General features: G+C 47.6%; 1 protein-coding gene across 1 annotated transcript; it reads left to right on the forward strand.

The window, feature by feature from the left end:
• The first annotated feature begins 3,565 nt into the window (after positions 1-3,565).
• LOC140458881 (uncharacterized) lies at positions 3,566-18,056 on the forward strand. The gene is made up of 6 exons (XM_072553616.1): positions 3,566-3,984; positions 4,100-4,163; positions 6,914-7,258; positions 12,941-12,985; positions 13,761-13,869; positions 15,373-18,056. Exons 1-6 carry the CDS (start codon positions 3,862-3,864, stop codon positions 15,530-15,532), a joined length of 846 nt encoding a protein of 281 aa, XP_072409717.1. The 5' UTR covers positions 3,566-3,861; the 3' UTR covers positions 15,533-18,056.
• Positions 18,057-18,429: the final 373 nt, after the last annotated feature.

Genomic DNA, 18,429 nt, shown 5'->3' on the forward strand with positions numbered 1-18,429 from the left:
ACTGTCATCATGAGAGGGAGCTGAAAGGAAGGCACTTAATCGTTTCTTGCCTATTTGGCTACGATAAAGTCACGTATCTATTCTTATCAGAGTGGGAGTCGAGTTGGGAGTCATCAGAGTTATTGGGATCATTACTGGATGGTGATTGGGTGTTGGAGGATCATTGGTTGAGCTGACCTGCTCTTGGTGGATCTTCATGCTGCCTTCGGCCTAGCGCCAATTCAGGGAAAGCTAACCCAGAGCGATGGGTTCCCCGGGACCCACCCACAGCCCAGGTCATGGAGTCCGGAACACAGTCATGGTGACTGTGATGAAGGTGGAAGAACATAAACCAGTTGATCAGACTTTTTCATGAAGAGGATTTTACTGGATTACTGTGAGGTCCAGCTAGTAGACACCTTCCGACGGCAGGATTTCCCCAGTGGTGGATGTTTCAGTGTGACCTTTAGGAGTGTGAAGCAATGTGAGCATCTTCTGAAGGTATTTGAGGAGAAAGAAGATGAGACTTGTTCTCCATCCTGTCAGCGGTGCCATTGTGTGTTCTCCCTGCACAGAGGAGCTGGGTTGTTCCAATCCATATGTACAACCCCCATGAAATGGATGATCTGCTTTCGCCATGAACCAGATTTTGTGGGAGTGGGAGCGTGCTGTGCCGTATTTGTGGCAATACACACTTCAAAACATCTAATTTCACTGTTATCAGTGACAGGCGACTTTGGGATGTCCTATGCTCCTGAAGGACAATGTGGAAATGCAGGTCTTTGTTAAATTTGCTCGAAGGTCTCCCTGAAATACCACTGTGTGCTCACCTGGTGGCGCTGTTACTATGGCTTGGCCATTTGGCGGTGGACAGCACCGCCATCTACTGGTTTCAATTACATACTGACATACCCCCAGAACACACACAATCCATTAGATACACTGACACACACACATCCACTCCATAACACACAGACTGTAATGGACATAGTCTAATACAGACTCCAACAGATAGAAGGAACTCCTGATTGGAATACCTGCCAATACGCAGAAGCATCTTGCTCCAGTGAAAGGCTATAATGATGGCCGTGTCATGGGGGAACCGTTCTCCAACACAACGGGAAGAGGGACCCCATTGATACTGTCAAGCCAAAAGGATCATTGAAGCTGGGGATGGGAATATGGCCCTGGGCTGGGAGGGATGGGGACCTGTCAGAAACACACCCGTTTGTGGGGTACACTCCTCCAGGGGTTCCATGAGCAGGAGAACGAGAGCGAGTGCTGAGGGATATGCACTGGGTTAGGAGTGGTCACCTTTCCAATGCTGGATTAGTGGTGCTGGAAGAGCAGAGCAGTTCAGGCAGCATCCAACGAGCAGCGAAATCGACGTTTCGGGCAAAAGCCCTTCATCAGGAATAAAGGCAGTATGCCTGAAGCGTGGAGAGATAAGCTAGAGGAGGGTGGGGATGGGGAGAGAGTAGCATAGAGTACTATGGGTGAGTGGGGGAGGAGATGAAGGTGATAGGTCAAGGAGGAGAGGGTGGAGTGGATAGGTGGAAAAGGAGATAGGCAGGTCGAGCTGGGGAAGCCTTGAACCATTTCATAAATCCTGTCACCTGATGCTGCTGTAGAAACTCATGGAAACCACTGAGACTGAGAGCTGGAGCAATCTGTGACTCAAATCAGATCACTGTTCCCCTCTCCCCCCTTTGCAGAGACTTCTAACAACCTGTTCAGGGATGTTAGGACACATCTCTGGAGAAGATGAGATTTGAACTGAGGCCAGAGGTGTCCAAGAGGTGTAGTCACTACCACTACACCCATCCCTTGTAGAATAAATAGGGTGTCTGATTGGAAAAAGCACTCACCTCCATTTTACAGAATAATTTTGGGGAAGGAGGGGGTGTGGGGTGGGGGGTCAGCAGGAGAATGTACCAGGGGCCAGGGAACCAGATGGACAGACACACCGAGGGGGTATGTTGGGTGAGCAGGAGGGTGTACATGGGACCAGTGGACCAGCCGGACAGACACACCGAGAGGGTGTGAGGGGATCAGCAGGAGAGTGTACCAGGGGCCAGGGGACCAGATGGACGGACACACTGAGGGAGTGTGGGGGGAGCAGCTTCATTGAGCAGCTATGTCCATGCTCTCGGTCTTGGTGGTAGCCCCACCAGGATCGAGCCTGGGAGCGTTGGAGGGGGGGCAACAAGAGAAAAAGGAGTGCAGGGGGAGGGGGATGGGGGCCCAGAACTGCCAGCTGGACTAAACCTGCACACGGCCGGTAGCCCCGAATCCCCGGGGTTGGGAAGGTCGAAGGGCGATGAGAGAGAGTCACCGTGGGCCAGGGGCCAGGAAAGGGCTGGAGAGAAAAGGAGAAGCCCCACACAGGGCTGAGGGACATGGAAGGGAGACAGGCCCTTTAGGTAGGGAGCTGAGGAGTCAATATCTAAACTTCATGGGAGCAGGGAACAACGTTAATGGAGAGCTTGGAGGGAAATAAAAGGTGGGATCTCCCAGACTCACCAGAGGAGGGAAAGATCTGGTGGGAAACAGAAATAGAAACTGGGGCAGGAGTCAGGGAAAGGCTTGGAGAAATCATCTTGGAAATATCAGAGTTTTCTGGAATGCTAGGAAGAGGAAAGTGTGTTTGTGTTCTGAAACTGCAGGAATATTCTAGAGCGGGAGGGGAGGAGCCCTGGGCTCATGCCTGAAACGTCGATTCTCCTGCTCCTTGGATGCTGCCTGACCTGCTGCGCTTTTCCAGCAACACATTTTCAGCTCTGATCTCCAGCGTCTGCAGTCCTCACTGTCTCCTTATTGCATTGGTAGGTGAATTGCAAAGGATTCAGCCAATTTGACAGGCCAAACTTCTCATACTAATGGGGATCACTGTGGCAGTCTGGTTCAGTAATGTCCTTCAGAAAAGGAAACTACCATCCTTACCCGGTCTGGCCTACATGTGACTCCAGACCGTTGCATGCAGTTGTTTGGTACGGAGATGATGGTGGTTTTCTTGAAGCAGGTGGGGACTTCAGACCGGAGCAAGGAGAGGTTAAAGATCTCAGCAATACTCCCGCCAGCTGGTACGCACAGGATCCGCATGCACGGCCTGAGACACTGTCTGATGCAATCGGAGTCATGAAAGAAGTCACGGGCGGCACGGTGGCACAGTGGTTAGCAATTCCCGCCTCAGGCGACTGACTGTGTGGAGTTTGCACATTCTCCCCGTGTCTGCGTGGGTTTCCTCCGGGTGCTCCGGTTTCCTCCCACAGTCCAAAGATGCGCAGGTTAGGGTGAATTGGCCATGCTAAATTGCCCGTAGTGTTAGGTAAGGGGTAGATGTAGATGTAGGGGTATGGGTGGGTTACGCTTCGGCGGGGCAGTGTGGACTTGTTGGGCCGAAGGGCCTGTTTCCACACTGTAAGTAATCTAAATCTAAATCTAAATCACTCCTCCCCTTTCCGCTCAGCTGTGCTCAGGAGTTTTGTGTTTGAACTTTTAACCTATGACAGAACTGACCTTAAAAGGACATCATCCCACACTGTGTCAGAGGAAGGAGGCGGGCTCTGGGCTCTCCCATTCTCATAGCGAGGCGGGGAGGGAGAGGAGAGGGATCCGGGTGCAGCCTCTGTCGGGAAAAGCCGGGTCAAAGCTGCTTTTCCCCTGAAGAGATTGCAGGGAGACAATGATCTGAGTGGGGACTGCCGGAAAACTGTGGGTCCAGAGCCGGGAGAGCAGGGAGGAAAAAGGGACATGAATTGGTGCACCACCGTCTCCTCACAATGTGGGTCGGTCTGCAGTGTGCAGTTGTTTGTTTTGAATGAGGCAAGTGACCGGGAGTGAATCCAGGATCGGCTCCGGGCTGTATCTGAGTGAGACACAATGTGCTCTCCCTCCAACATGGAGTTTTACCAAATGTTTCTCCGCAGCTTCTCGGTCTCCTGTCAGTGTCTGCCTCTGATCCTGATCGCAGTCCCGGTCCCGGTCCCGGGAAAGGAGCTGCAGGTACTTACTGTCAGTGTCTCCCACCCGGGGACACGGAGGGAGAGGGGGGGTCTGGGGGAAACTTTCCGAGCAGTGAATCTGTTGGAAAGGGACTCACTGTGTTTTCTTGTTGCAGGGACACAGCTCCCAGAAACTACTCCCCCCGCTGCTGCTGCTAAATGTTGTTGCTGCTGTTTCAGGTCAGTGCTGTGAGTGCTGGAACATTTCAGCAGTGATTAAAGGCTGGGGGTGGGGGGGAATCAGGAATTCCTCTTGCTTTAAGGTGCTGTGTGGGCTACAAGTGGACCCATGTGTGGCGCTGGAAAAGCACAGCCGGTCAAGTAGCCCGCGAGGAACAGGAGAGGTAATGTTTCGGACATAAGCCCTTCATCAGGAATGTGCAGTGGTATGGGGCTGAGGGATGAATAGGAGGCTGGGGCTCAGGGGAAGGAAGGTGGGAAGGCGACAGGTGAATGCAGGTGGTGGGTAACTGTGATAAGTCGGTGGGGAGGATGGAGTGGATAGGTGGGAAGGAACATGGACAGGTAGGATAGGCGGTGCTGAGTTAGAGGGTTGGATCTGGGAGGAGGTGGCCGGAGGGGACTTTTGGAAAGCAGTGAAGTCGATGTTGATTCCGTGTGCTGGAAGGGTCCCAAGGTGGAAGATGGGTGTTCTTCCTCCAGTTGGTGGGTGGCATTGACTTGGTGGTGGAGGAGGCCCACGGTTTGTATGTCCTTGGGGGGAATGGGAGGGGGAGTTGAAGTGGTTGGCCACAGGGTGGTGGGGTTGTTTGGTGCATGAGTCCCAGCGATGTTCTCTGAACTGCTCCTCATGTTGGTGTCCTGTCTCCCCAGTGTAGAGGAGACCACGTCGAGTGCAGTGGATGCAGTAGATGTGGTGGGTGGATGCACAGGAAAATCTCTGCCAGAGGTGGAAGGATCCTTTGGGGTCTTGGGTGGAGGTGAGGGGGTGTGTGGTGTGGGCACAAGTTTTACACAGTGTGTGGTGGCAGGGGAAGGTGGAGGGTGGGTTGGTTGACAGTGTGGATCCAACCACAACAAGGATAGAACCACCCTGCTCCTCACCTTCCCTCATACCCCTACGAATCTCCAGAAATAGCATATGCAATTTCTGCCACCTACAGTCACAGCCCATCACCAAGGATATATTTCCCTCTCCACCCCGATCCGTGTTCCACAGAGATCATTCTCTCCGCAACTCCCTCACTAGGTCCATGTGCCCCCCACCCCCAACAACCTCCCAAAGTTACTGAAGATTTGGTTGGGAGATGTGGGGTAACTCTCCACACAGTGTCAGGTTGAGGGTTCTGCAGGTTCTGGGTAAATCATTCACCCTGTTCTGTTTTCTCTGGTCAGTGTCCTCAGGGTAGTACCCATTCCTTGTGGGATGAGTCTTCCTTCTCTCTGGGGTTGGGGAGGGGGGAGAGAGAGAGAGAGAGAGAGAGAGAGAGAGAGATGCTCCCCTGATGTTCCAATCTTGTGGAGCTGCGTATCTCCTGTTTCTTCTTTCCTTTCCCCCATAATTTGACTCTGTTTATACTGATTTCTCACTAATCGACTTACACACTGAATACAATTGCAAACTGCCTTGATTGGTCTCACGTACAGAAAGCTTTGTTTAAATGTGCATTGTTTCACTGTCTTTCATTGAACTGGTATTGTGGGGTAATGGGAAGTCTTGATTTTAAATGTTATACAGTGCGTGAACTGCCTTCCTTTGGGCTCTGATATATTTTCTCTAATCTCAAATGATAGTACACATCTCTGGAGCAGGTGGAATTTGAACCATGTCCTTCTGGCTCAGTGGCAGGGACACTACCACTGCACAATAAGCCCCCTCCAATAGGCTCTGACCTCTCCTTGACGATATCAAACCAGTGGATGTCACTGTCTTTCCCCAGCCAATTTTCAGTCAGTGATGAGGTGATTTAGGGCAGCACGATGGTTCAGTGGTTTGCACTGCTGTCTCTCAGCGCCAGGGACCCAGGTTTGATTCCAGCCTCCAGCGACTGTCTGTGTGGAGCTTGCACATTCTCCTCGTGTCTGAGTGGGCTTCCTCTGAGTGCTCCGGTTTCCTCTCACAATCTATAGATGTGCAGGTTAGGGTGAATTGGCCATGCTAAATTGCCCATCGTGTTTAGGGCAGCGTGGGTTAGGTGTATTAGTCAGGGGTAAACATAGGATAGGGGAATGGGTCTGTGTGGGTTACTCTTTGGAGAATCGGTGTGGACGTGTTGGGTCAAAGGGCTTGTCTCCACACTGTAGGGATTCCATGAGGTGATCTGGGTGGAGGTGGTTTTTAGTTGAGGATTTGAAACACTTTGTCCTTTCTGCTCTTGGGGCAAGAAGCAAGCCTTGTTTTAAACAGGGCTCCTCTTCCCGAAACCGGAGAGCCATTCAGGGATTGGGCTTTGGGTTCTGAGGAGAGGCTGAATCAGGCTGTTTTGGGAGGTGGGTAGGAGCAAGATCTGATAGGTGAGTGGTGGAGGGAAGTGAGGATTCACATTGCCTCATCCCCTGCATAGTGTATTCATCTGTCACTGTCCTCCCAACCCTATCCAAAACACATCCTCAGGTACCCCTTCCAACACCCATTCCTGACTTACCTTTTGAGAGTCAGTTCACATGTGAGCTCCACCTCACATTGTGTACCCTCCGACCATCAGCCCCCATCCAGCCCAATCTCCCAGTGAGTGTCCAAATGGGAACCATGTGATTCAAAGTGCTGTCCAGCTGCTCAGTGCTGACAAATATCCAGCACAAGCTGCTTTTAGTTGAAGACCCTCAATGTCTGAGCTTTAACCTTCCCCCAGAAATGAAAGCAAAGCTTCTTGTAAATCCAGTATCTCAGTGTAACCATGTGAAGCTTGGGATGTAATGTACCAGCAGGGATGGTATATCTATGGATAAATACTTTCCGTCTTTTCCAGGTGACTCACCTGTCCCAGTTTCTGGGTTCCTTGGGGAGCAGGTTGCGCTGCCCTGTACCTACAAAGGGAAGGGACCAGTCTCTCACTTATGGGTAATCTGGAAAACACCCAAGATGGAAACTTTATATGAGTTTCTCGATGGGAGCGATGATTTGTCAAAACAAGACCCACGGTTCAGAAACAGAACAAAACTGTTCAAAGATCAAGTGGAACAAGGCAACTGGTCAGTTCTGATCTCTGACCTCAGGGAGACCGACCAGGATGAGTATCGGTGTTACATTCACAAGAGAGTCAGTGTGCGCCATTTTTTGGAGCAGCGTGATCGTGTCTATCTGTCTGTAAGAGGTGAGAGCTATCTCCTTCAGATATTCGGTATTTGGTTTCTGATTTTATGTCTGTGGTGGTGCAGGAATTATGTCACTAAATTATATGTTAAAATAAAAATCTGGAAATAGCAAGTTGGTCCCAATAAAAGTGACCGTGAAGCTATTGCATTGCTGTAAAACCCCAGTTACCTGAAGTTACTTTATTCACTTATGGGGTATGGGCATGTATTGCCTGTCCCTAATTACCCCTTGAGAAGGCAGTGGTCAGCTATCTTATACAGTCAGAGTCAGACAGCACAGAAACACACCCTTCAGTCCAACCAGTCCATGTGGATCATAATCCCAAACTAAACTCGTCCCACCTGCCTGCCATTGGCCCATATCCCTCCAAACATTTGTTATTCATGTACTTATCGAAACCATCTTTTAAATGTTGTAACTAATACCTGCATCCACGACTTGCTCTGGAAGTTCATTCCACGTCTCTTATAGAATCAGAGAGATGTACAGCACAGAAACAGACTCTTCGTCCAACTTGTCATGCTGACCTGATATCCCAGCCTCATTTAGTCCCGTTTGCCAGCACTTGACCCATATCCCTCTAAAAGGAAGAAACAGGAGGTACGCAGCTCCACAGGATTGGAGCATCAGGGCAGCATCTCTCTCACTCTCTCTTCCTATTGATCATATCCATCCAGATGCCTTTTAAATGCTGTCAATGTACCAACTTCCACCACTTCCTCTGGCAGCTGTCCCTTGTCATTTTTTAACCTTTTCTCCTCTTATCAAAAAAAATGCCTCTGCCCTCAGGAAAAGTCACCTGCCATTCACCTTATCTGTACCCCTCATTATAAAATGAACCTCTTTATGTTCACCTCTCAACCTCCTACTCTCTCGTGAAAAAAGTCTAAGCTCGTTCTTACAACTCAAATCCTCCATTCCCGGCATTCCCTCCATTCTGAACCCGCTCCAGCTTAACAATATCCCTCCTGTAACAAGGAGACCAGGACTGGACACAGTACTCCAGAAGAGGCCTCACCAACATCATATACAACCTCAACACGACATCCCAACTCCGACACTCAAAGATCTGAGCAATGAAGGCAAGCAAGAGAAATGACTTGTTAACCACTTAACCTTCTTGAACTTCAGCATATGGCCTGTAGCAGGTAGACCAACAATGGCTTTAGAGTGAATTCCAGGATATTGAACCAGCCACAGTGAGGGAAAAGTGATATATTTCCAAGTTAGGGGGTTCAGTCGTTTGGAGGGGAACCTCAATGTGATGGTATTCTCATGTGTCTGCTGTTCTGTTGCTCCAGATGAAAGTGGCTGTAGGTTTGGAAGGTGCTGTCTAAGAGTGTCTGGTGAATTTTTGCAGTGCATGTTATTGAATGTACACACTGAGCATCAGTGATGGAGGGAGTGGATGTTTGTGGATGCGATGCTAAGAAGGTAACGAAACAGGTGGATGAAGGTAAAGCGGTTGATGTGGTGTATGTGGACTTTAGTAAGGCCTTTGATAAGGTTCCATATAGTAGGCTATTGCACAAAATACAGAGTTTCAGTATTGAAGGTCATTTAGTGGTTTGGATCAGAAATTGGCTAGCTGAAAGAAGACAGAGTGATGGTTGATGGGAAATGTTCATCCTGGAGCTCAGTTACTGGTGGTGTGCCGCAAGAATCCTTTTTGGGGCCACTGCTGTTTGTCATTTTTATTAATGATCTGGATGTGGGCACAGAAGGATGGGTTAATAAATTTGCAGATCACACTAAGGCAGGCAGAGTTCTGGATAGTACCGAAGGATGTTGTGGGTGACAGAGGGACATAGATAAGATGCAGAGCTGGGTTGAGAAGTGGCAGTGGAGTTAAAGCGGAAAAGTGTGAGGTAGTTCACTTTGGAAGAAGTAACAGGAATGCAGAGAACAGGGCTAATGGTAAAATTCTTGGCAGTGTGGTTGAACCGAGAGATCTCAGTGTCCAGGTGCATAAATCCCTGAAAAGTTGCCACCTAGATTGATAGGGTTGTTAAGAAGGCATATGGTGTGTTGGCATTTGTTAGGAGGATTGAGTTTTGGAGCCATGAGATCATGCTTCAGCTGTACAAGACACTGGTAAGGCTGCACCTGGAGTATTACATGCAGTTCTGGTCACCGCATTATAGGAAGGATATGGAAGCTTTGGAAAGGCTTCACAGGAGAATTACTAGGATGTTACCTGGTATGGAAGGAAGGTCTTATGAGGAAAGGCTAGGGAACTGAGGCTGTTTTCGTTGGAGAGAAGGTGATTGAGAGGTGACTTAATCGAAACGTACAAGATAATCAGAGGGTTAGATAGGGTGGACAGTGAGAGCCTTTTCCTCGGATGGTGAAGGCTAACACAAGGGGACATAGTTTTAAATTGAGGGGTGATAGATTTGGGACAGATATCAGGGGTAGTTTCTTTACTCAGAGTAGTAGGGGCGTGGAAAGACCTGCCTGCAATAGTAGTAGACTCATTGACATTAACAGCATTTAAATGGGCATTGGACACACATATGGATAATAATGGAACAGTGTAGGTGAGGTGGGCATCAGATTAATTTCACAGGTCAGCGCAACATCAAGGGCCGAAGGGCCTGTACTGCACTAAAACTCTGTATGTTCCATGCCAGTCCAGCAGGCTGCTTTGTCCTGGATGGTATCAAGCTTCTTGAGTGTTGTTGGATCTGTACCCATCCAGGGCAAGTGGGGAGTATTCCATCACACTCCTGACTTGTGCCTTGTAGATGGTGGACAAGCTTTGGGGAGTCAGGAGGTGAACTGCTTGCTGCAGTATTCCCAAACCCTGACCTACTCTTCGAGCTGACTTCTGGTCAATAGTAACCCCTAGGGTGTTGAGTAGTGGGGTAATCAGTGATGGTAATGCCTTTGACTATCAAGGAGCAGTAGTTCGATTTGTTTCTTTATTGGAGATGGCCTTTGCCTGGCATTTGTGTGTTGTGCTTGTTACTTGCCACTTATCAGCCCAAGCCTGGGTATTGTCTAGGTCTTGCTGCATTTGAACATGGACTGCTTCAGTGTCTGAAGAGTTGTGAATGGTGCTGAGCATTATGCAATCACACCAGTGAATATCCCCACTACTCACTTTATGCTGGAGGATAGGTCATTGAGGAAACAGCTAAAGATGATTCGGCCTGGAACACTACCCTGAGGATCTCCTGCAGAGATGTCCTGGAGTAGTGCCACTCCCCCTCCTCTCTTGCCTCCCTTTCTATCCTTCCTGTAGCATTTGTATAAAGGATAGCTTTACAGCTATACTGAGGGAGAATATTCCTGGAAATACATCCAGGGAAGTTATTTGGGTGGAACTGAGAAATAAGAAAGGGATGATCACCTTATTGGGATTGTAGTATAGACCCCCTAATAGTCAGAGGGAAATTGAGAAACAAACTTGTAAGGAGACCTCAGCCATCTGTAAGAATAATAGGGTAGTTATGGTAGGGAATTTTAACTTTCCAAACATCGACTGGGACTGCCACAGTGTTCAAGGTTGAGATGGAGAGGAATTTGTTAAATGCGTACAAAACAATTTTCTGATTCAGTATGTGGATGTACCTACTAGAGAAGGTGCAAAACTTGACCTAGTCTTGGGAAATAAGGCAGGGCAGGTGACTGAGGTGTCAGTGGGGGAGCACTTTGGGGCCAGCGACCATAATTCTATTCGATTTAAAATAGTGATGGAAAAGGATAGACCAGATCTAAAAGTTGAAGTTCTAAATTGGAGAAAGGCCAATTTTGACAGTATTGGGCAAGAACTTTTGAAAGCTGATTGGAGGCAGATGTTTGCAGGTAAAGGGACGGCTGGAAAATGGGAAGCCTTCAGAAATGAGATAACAAGAATCCAGAGAAGGTATATTCCTGTCAGGGTGAAAGGAAGGGCAGGTAGGTACAGGGAATGCTGGATGACTAAAGAAAAAGAAGGAAGCATATGTCATGTATAGACAGGATAGATCGAGTGAATCCTTAGAATAGTATAAAGGAAGTAGGAGTATACTTAAGAGGGAAATCAGGAGGGCAAAAAGGGTACACGAGATAGCTTTGGCAAATAGAATTAAGAAGAATCCAAAGAGTTTTTACAAATATATTAAGGACAAAAGGGTAACTAGGGAGAGAATAAGGCCCCTCAAAGATCAGCAAGGCGGCCTTTGTGTGGAGCCACAGAAAATGGGGGAGATACTAAATGACTATTTTGCATCAGTATTTACTGTGGAAAAGGATATGGAAGATATAGACTGTAGGGAAATAGATGGTGACATCTTGCAAAATACTCCCTGGAATATCCTCCCTCAGTACAGCCATAATGTTATCTCTAATCAAAAACCCTACTGCCCCTCCTCTCTTGACCCTTTCTCTATTCTTCCTGTGACATCTATACCCTGGAACATTAAGCTGTCAGTCTTGTCCATCCCTGAGCCACGTTTCTTGTAATAGCTATGGTATCCCAGTCCCATGTTCCCAACCATGCCCTGAGTTCATCTGCCTTACCTGTTAGGCCTCTTGCATTGAAATAAATAGTTAAATTTATCAGTCCTACCTCATTCTCTGCTTTGTTCCTGTCTGCCTTGACTTTTGGACTTGCTCTGTTTCCAACTGCACCAGCCTGAGACTGATCTCTCTTCTCACTATCTCTCTTGGTCCCCCTGCCCCTTACTCATTTAAATCCTGGGTAGCTCGAGCAAATATTCCCACCAGTATCTTAGCCCCCTTCCAGTTCAGATTCAATCTGTCCTTCTTATAGAGGTCACTTCTACCCCAGAAGAGATTCCAATGATCCAAAAATATGAATCCTTCTCCCCTGCACTAGCTCCTCAGCCATGCATTCATCTGCTCTATCCTCCTGTTCCTACTCTCCCTAACACGTGGCTCTGGAGTAATCCAGATTTTACAATCCCTGAGGACCTACATTTTAATCCCCTCCCTAATTTCCTCTATTCTCTCCTCAGAACCTCATCCTTTTCTCTTCCTATGTTTTTGGTTCCAACAACAACCTCCTGCTGGTCCCTCTCCCGTTTGAGAATATTCTACACCTTCTCAGAGACATCCTTGATCCTGGCACCAGGGAGGCAACACACTATTCTGATATGTCGTTACTGGCTGCAGAAACTTCTGTCTATGTTTCGGACTAGAGTCTCTTATCGTAGTCAATCGTGTGGAACCTGGATACCCCTCTTTATATTAGAGCCAGTCTCAGTACCAGAAACTGTGTTACAGCCCCCTGAGAGTCCATCACCCCCTGCACATTCCAAACAGTTTACTTGTTTGAGATGGGGATAGTCCCAGAAGACTCCTGCACTACCTACCTACCCATCCTCCCTTTCCTTGAGGTAACCCATCTACTGTATCTGTGGTTTTCCTCCCTTCCTGAAACTGATACATTTTAAAATGGAGGTGTCACTGAACTGTATGAGCTAATGAGAGTCAGTGAGTAACAGTGGGTGATGTGAAAGGGACTTACTGCAGGGTTACGTTAAAAGCACAGCAGAGTTTGGGGTGGACTGGAGGTAATGGAGGGGTCAATGTGATACATTGACCAGGAGAATATTGGAACAGCTGTATCATAAAGAAAAAGATGAGGGTTTCAGCAGTTGATGAGCTCAGAGGGAGGGAAGTGGAAGGTAGACATTAGATCTGTTTCACATTTCACTGTTGTGTTTTCCAGTTCATTCAACCCAAGGCCAAAGTGAAACCCCTGAAGCAGGTCATGGTGAGTGACTCAATATAACTGAAGGTAACCCCCTTTGAAAGTGTCCCTCCCCCAGCATTATACAAAGGGGTGGATCAATGAGTACAGCTAACCTCTGACCTCTAAGTCTGAAGGTCACAGGGTCAAATCCCTCTTTATTAGACCCTGGGAAAAACAACGGCTCACACACCCTGCTGCTGAGGGCCCTGAAGGAGCACCATCCCATTGGGGAAGGAGCAGTACAGTGGGGGAGCACTATATTGTCATGGAGGGTGCAGTACATGGGCATCTGTCAGGGATATGGTGGTACAGTGGTGGAATGCCACACTGTCAGGGAGAGGGTGGGACTGGGGCGAGGGTGCCACACTGTTGGGGAGAGGGTGGGACTGGGGGGGGGGGGGGGGGCACATTTGGGGAGGGTAGTACTGGGGGAGTGCTACCTTGTCAAGGAGAGGGTGGGACTGGGGTGAAGGTGCCACACTGTGGGAACAAACTCTGAGCCAGGGATTGAATCAGGAAACAACAAAGACACATCCGGCCCAGTTGCAAATCCAGACTCTCCTCAGTAACATCTGGAGACTGGGAGACTCTTTAACATGGTCAGTCAGTGTGTGTGTGTGTGTGTGTGTGTTTGTGTGTGATTATTGGGACCTAACCTCCCACATCCCTCCAGGACTAGAATTACCCAGGGATCTGTTTGTACTGGGGCTGGTTCTGAAACACTAGGTGCTGAAGGTCTCTGCTGTTAGTTTTGTTTGTGTGTCCCAGTCTGTTAATGGCTTCATTATGTCTCTAGGTCCTGGAGTCACAACTAGAAGAAGAGATGGATTGGGATTTGCTGCTGGGATTGGTGCTGTTTTTGTTGTTGGAATTGTGGGTTACATTGTCCTAAAGCGACAAAGATGGTGAGTTCTGGAATGTTCCACTGTTTCCATGGTAACCCTTTGATCTTTGTATAACATTGTGTGAAATGTTGCTGAGCTCTGTCCCTGTCCATTCCCTGAGCTGTGAGGATGCTTCAATCCAGCCTCTCATTGAGCAGCAGCATCCAGTCACTTCCAGCTTGTCACCCTCTCGCTGCTGAACAGTCCCCGTGGATTGGAAAGGAGCAAATATTATCCCACTGGAGAGCCAGAGGATAGGGCATATATTGGGAATTTCAGGAGGTATTTGAGAAGGTGCCACACAATAGGTTGTTGTACAAGATGACGGATCAGGGATTGGGGGGGTAATATAGCATGGATTGTGGATTGGTTAATGGACAGGAACAGAGCAGGAACAAAAGGGTCATTGTCAGTTGTCAGGATGTAACTGGTGCTGCAAGGATCAGTGCTGGGACCTCAGTGACTCACAATCTATATCAGTGACTGAGATGGGGGGATAGAGTGGGACTGTCCCAGTTTGCTGCTGATACAAAGCTCAGTGGGAAAGTAAGCTGTGAGGGGGATACAGAGGCTGCAAACACAGATAAACTGGTTCACGTTTACTCCATGAGGATGTGGATGTTCCATCGTTAAATCTGTTTCAGACTGAGATGGACAGATTTGAACATTCCCATCATTTTTCCAATCCCTCCATGGCCTCAGCCCTCCCTATCTGTAACAACCTTCAGCTGTACAGTCCTCAGATCTCTGTGCTCCTGTCTCCCTGATATTTCCATTGCTGCCCCATTGGTGGCTGTGCCTGGGTCTGAAGCTCAGCATTTCCCGATAGAAACCTCTTTGGGTTTCTCTCCCTCTGTGTCCCTCTGTCTCTGCCCCTCTTGGTTTGTGTCTTCCTCCCCCCTCCAACTCCTCAGCTGCCTGGCTCTGAAGCTCTGCAATTCCTCAGCTAACCTTGTCCGAGTTTCTCTCCCTCCGTCCCTCTCTGTCTCTCCAATGCCTCTCTCTTGTTTTTTCCTACACTGCAACGTGCAAGGTGCTATCGAAATGCAAGTTGTTGCTCATTTTCCTACACTTGTCAAACCACCCAGCACAACGGTTATCCTGGGCATCAGAGGTTTCAATCACTGGGAAGCCCATCACAGATTTCCTTGTTTCCCTCAATATCCACATCTCTATGCTCCCTGCCTTTCCTCACTGTGGGAGGGGGAACTACTGCAGGTTTTTCTCTCTCTCTCTCTCTCTCTCTCTCTCTCTCTCTTCCCCCCTCTGGCCCTCCCTCTGTCAGTCAGCACAGCTCCTGTGCAGTGTCCAACTCTTGCCCATTGCCTCCCCTATAAGCCTCCTCTCCTCTACACTCTGGGCTCCATCACCGTGCAGCTCCTATCATCCATTTTCCAGCTCCCATTGGTCTCCAGGATGATGAGGGTCATTTAATGGGTCTGTGCTCCTGAACAGCTCCTTGACACACCTGTCCAAAGTGTTGGATTCCTTTAACCTGTTCTCTGCTGGATTCTGTCTCCACAGGAAACAAAATCTACACAAGATGGCAGCATCGAATGGTGACCCTTTGAGAGAGGTGACCTGTTCAGGTGAAGCATGGAGCCTTGTACCAACAGCACCTGAATGTCAGGATGGAGCGGCTGGAGAACAAAACCTTCGGGGGAACAGGGCTGTCCAGCACTGACTGAGTTTCCACCGCACTGAGCGTGGCTCAGGGATGGGGGAGTCAGCCCAGTGTTGGGGGGATCAAGTGAATCCTCATGGAAAGTCTGAGTTTAAGATTGGGATCAACAATCACTTCCTGCTTTGCACAAACCCTTCTGAACAGCACAATCTCTCGGGAGGTAAACTCCCAGTGGAAGTGTTATCCCATCACTAGAAAAACTGTCCAAGTGTTTCATCCTCTGTATTATATCAGCAGTCCTGTTACAGTCTGTGTCCAAACACTGTCTCAGGGTTCAGCTGTGGTACCCTAACTCTAACCCCCAACGCTAATCCTGTGAGATATTTTTCACTAATTTCTTTATTCTTAATTAACAACTTGTGCTCAGTGTGGGTGATGCTGTCAGTGCCCCATTTATTGTCCATGTGGCCTTGACCCACTGCAGTCTTTGTAGTGATGGTGCTCCCACAGTGGGGAACATGGGAAGAGGCTTCAGAAACTCCCCCTGCAGCAGCGCCTACTGGGCAAAGCCAGGAACTACATTATTGCCTCCAGATTGTCATGTAATGGAGGTATTAATCATGTGTTGATCTTATGCAGATATTTAATGTATGTTTATTTATTACTTTTCTGTAGGAAGCAAGATTGTAAATATTTTATATGCAGATATTTCCATATTTTTATCCTGAATATTTCTGACTTCCCCTGCGTTTTGCTCCAATCTGTGATTAAAGAAAAGCTGGTGCTGATTTTAGGGGGTCTACAGTCTGATGTTTATTTACTCTGCTCTTCACTGCATGAACAGAGGGGCTGCTGTCTACAGGCAGTAAGTCCCTGATACGACTTGGAGTGAATGGAATTGGCTGAAGACTGGGATCAGTGATTGTGGGAATCTCAGGAGGAGCAGGAACATTTATCCAGTCGGTGTTCCTGGCTGGAGATGTTCTGTGAACTCTTCAGTCTTTTACATTGTGCCAAGGGGAGGTACATAGGAGCAGGAGTCGGCCAATTAAGTTGTTTGAGCCTGGTCTGCCATTCTCGATCCTGGCTGATCATCTACTTCAAAAGAACAAAACAACAAAAGAAAAGTACAGCACAGGAACAGGCCCTTCGGCCCTCCAAGCCTGGGCTGATCATCCTGCTTTCACTAAACTAACAAACAAACCTTCTGCCCTTATTCAGTCTGTATCCCTCTATTCCCTCCATATTCCTGTAATCGTCTGGATGCCTCTTCAATGTCGCCAATGTGCCTGCTTCCACCACCTCTTCTGGCAGTGTGTTCCAGGCTCCTACCACTGTTTGAAAACCTTCCCTCACACATCTCCTTAAACTTCCCCCTCCTCACCATAAACCTGTGCCCCCTTGTAATTGAAACTTCAACCCTGGGAAAAAGCCTCTGACTATCCACCCTATCCATGCCTCTCATAATTCTGTAGACCTCTGTCAGGTGTCATCTCAGCCACTGTCTTCCCAGTGAAAAGAACCCTAGTCTTTCTTTGTGGCCAATGCCCTCAAGATCTGCCAACATTCTGGTGAACCTTCTCTGTGCTCTCTCCATGTCCTTCTGGTAGCATGGCAACCAAAACTCATTTCCATATTCCTGCCCCATCCCCTGAAGACTCATGAACAGAGTTGTGGATGGGTTAACAAACTGTGCAGTCTATTTGGACGATGTAGTGATCTTTAGTAAGTCCTGGAAAGATCACATGATATAGCTGGCAGAGCTCTTTGAATGACTATGAGAAGCAAAACTGGTGATAAACTTAAATAAAATGGAATTCGCGAAAGCAGAGGTGACATTCTTGGGATGTAACATTGGTCATGGAAGATTGACCCCACGGAACGCAAAGACGAAGGCCACCAAGGAATTTCCATGACCCATCTCAAAGAAAGAGGTGCTTAGATTCTTAGGACTCAGCGGATTCTATTGGAAGTTTGTTCCTAACTTCGGCAGTGTAGTGGCACTGTTAACCGATTTGCTGAATAAGAACACAAAGTTTTGGTGGATGGAACAATGCCAGGAGGCATTCGATCATTTGAAGTCAATATTAACCACCAAACCAGTTTTAGCTATACCAAACTTTTCAAACCTTTTAAAGTCACAAGCAATGCTTGTTAGTTTTTGAAGAAGGTCAACATCCACCAAAGGAAATACTCCACAATCAAAAAAGAACTATAGAGTTTGGTACTGCCTTACAACATTTTAACATGAACAAAGTTTCAGAGACGGTTGTGTACCTGACCACAATCTGATTACATTCTTAGAACTCTTTAAAGACAAGAATATGAGACTATTTTAGTTGGACTCTTATATTACAGACTTTTAATTTAAAAATCGTATATGTTGTCGATTGGAAGAATGTAATCGCAGACGCGTTATCACAGATTTAACTGATAGCATTTAAATAAGGTTTGTCTTTATTTAATGTTATATAGATAAATGGGAAGAAGTTCAGGAGAACTTATATTAAAGTTCTCTGTATATTAGGGTAATGTGTTTAGAAAGTAGAGAAAAAAAAATAAAGCCATCTTTTCTTCATAGTAGTTCATTATTTCTTAAGGGAGTGGTATTATGAAGATGTGGGTATATTATACATTTAAGAGATAAAAGCTAGCAGTGACAGCACCAAGTGTTCTCAATAAGACACAATGTAGCATGTGCTGCAGCTACTGGGGTTGCTAGTTGCCTGGAAACAATTCAGATTCAAATTTGGCTAATCAGGTTAAATTATATCCCAAAAAAAACCAAATTCCAATCAAGTTTGAATTGAGTATATTGACAATCTTAAAGGCCAATAATACAATCTGATGCTTTGGGGTATAGGACTGGGGAAAATTGAATAGTTGGGAGGAGAACTGCCACCAGACCAACAGATGTAGACTGCGAGTCAGAACTCTGAGAGGTACCTGTCTGGAGA

Source organism: Chiloscyllium punctatum, chromosome 34, assembly GCF_047496795.1.
Source record: "Chiloscyllium punctatum isolate Juve2018m chromosome 34, sChiPun1.3, whole genome shotgun sequence".
Taxonomy (NCBI): Eukaryota; Metazoa; Chordata; class Chondrichthyes; order Orectolobiformes; family Hemiscylliidae; genus Chiloscyllium; species Chiloscyllium punctatum.

Coding starts and splice junctions, on each gene's coding strand:
- LOC140458881 (XM_072553616.1), top strand. CDS start 3,862: ATGTGCTCTCCCTCCAACATGGAGTTTTACCAAATGTTTCTCCGCAGC. Junction 12,986..13,760: donor AACCCCTGAAGCAGGTCATG/GTGAGTGACTCA, acceptor TTATGTCTCTAG/GTCCTGGAGTCACAACTAGA. Junction 13,870..15,372: donor GTCCTAAAGCGACAAAGATG/GTGAGTTCTGGA, acceptor CTGTCTCCACAG/GAAACAAAATCTACACAAGA.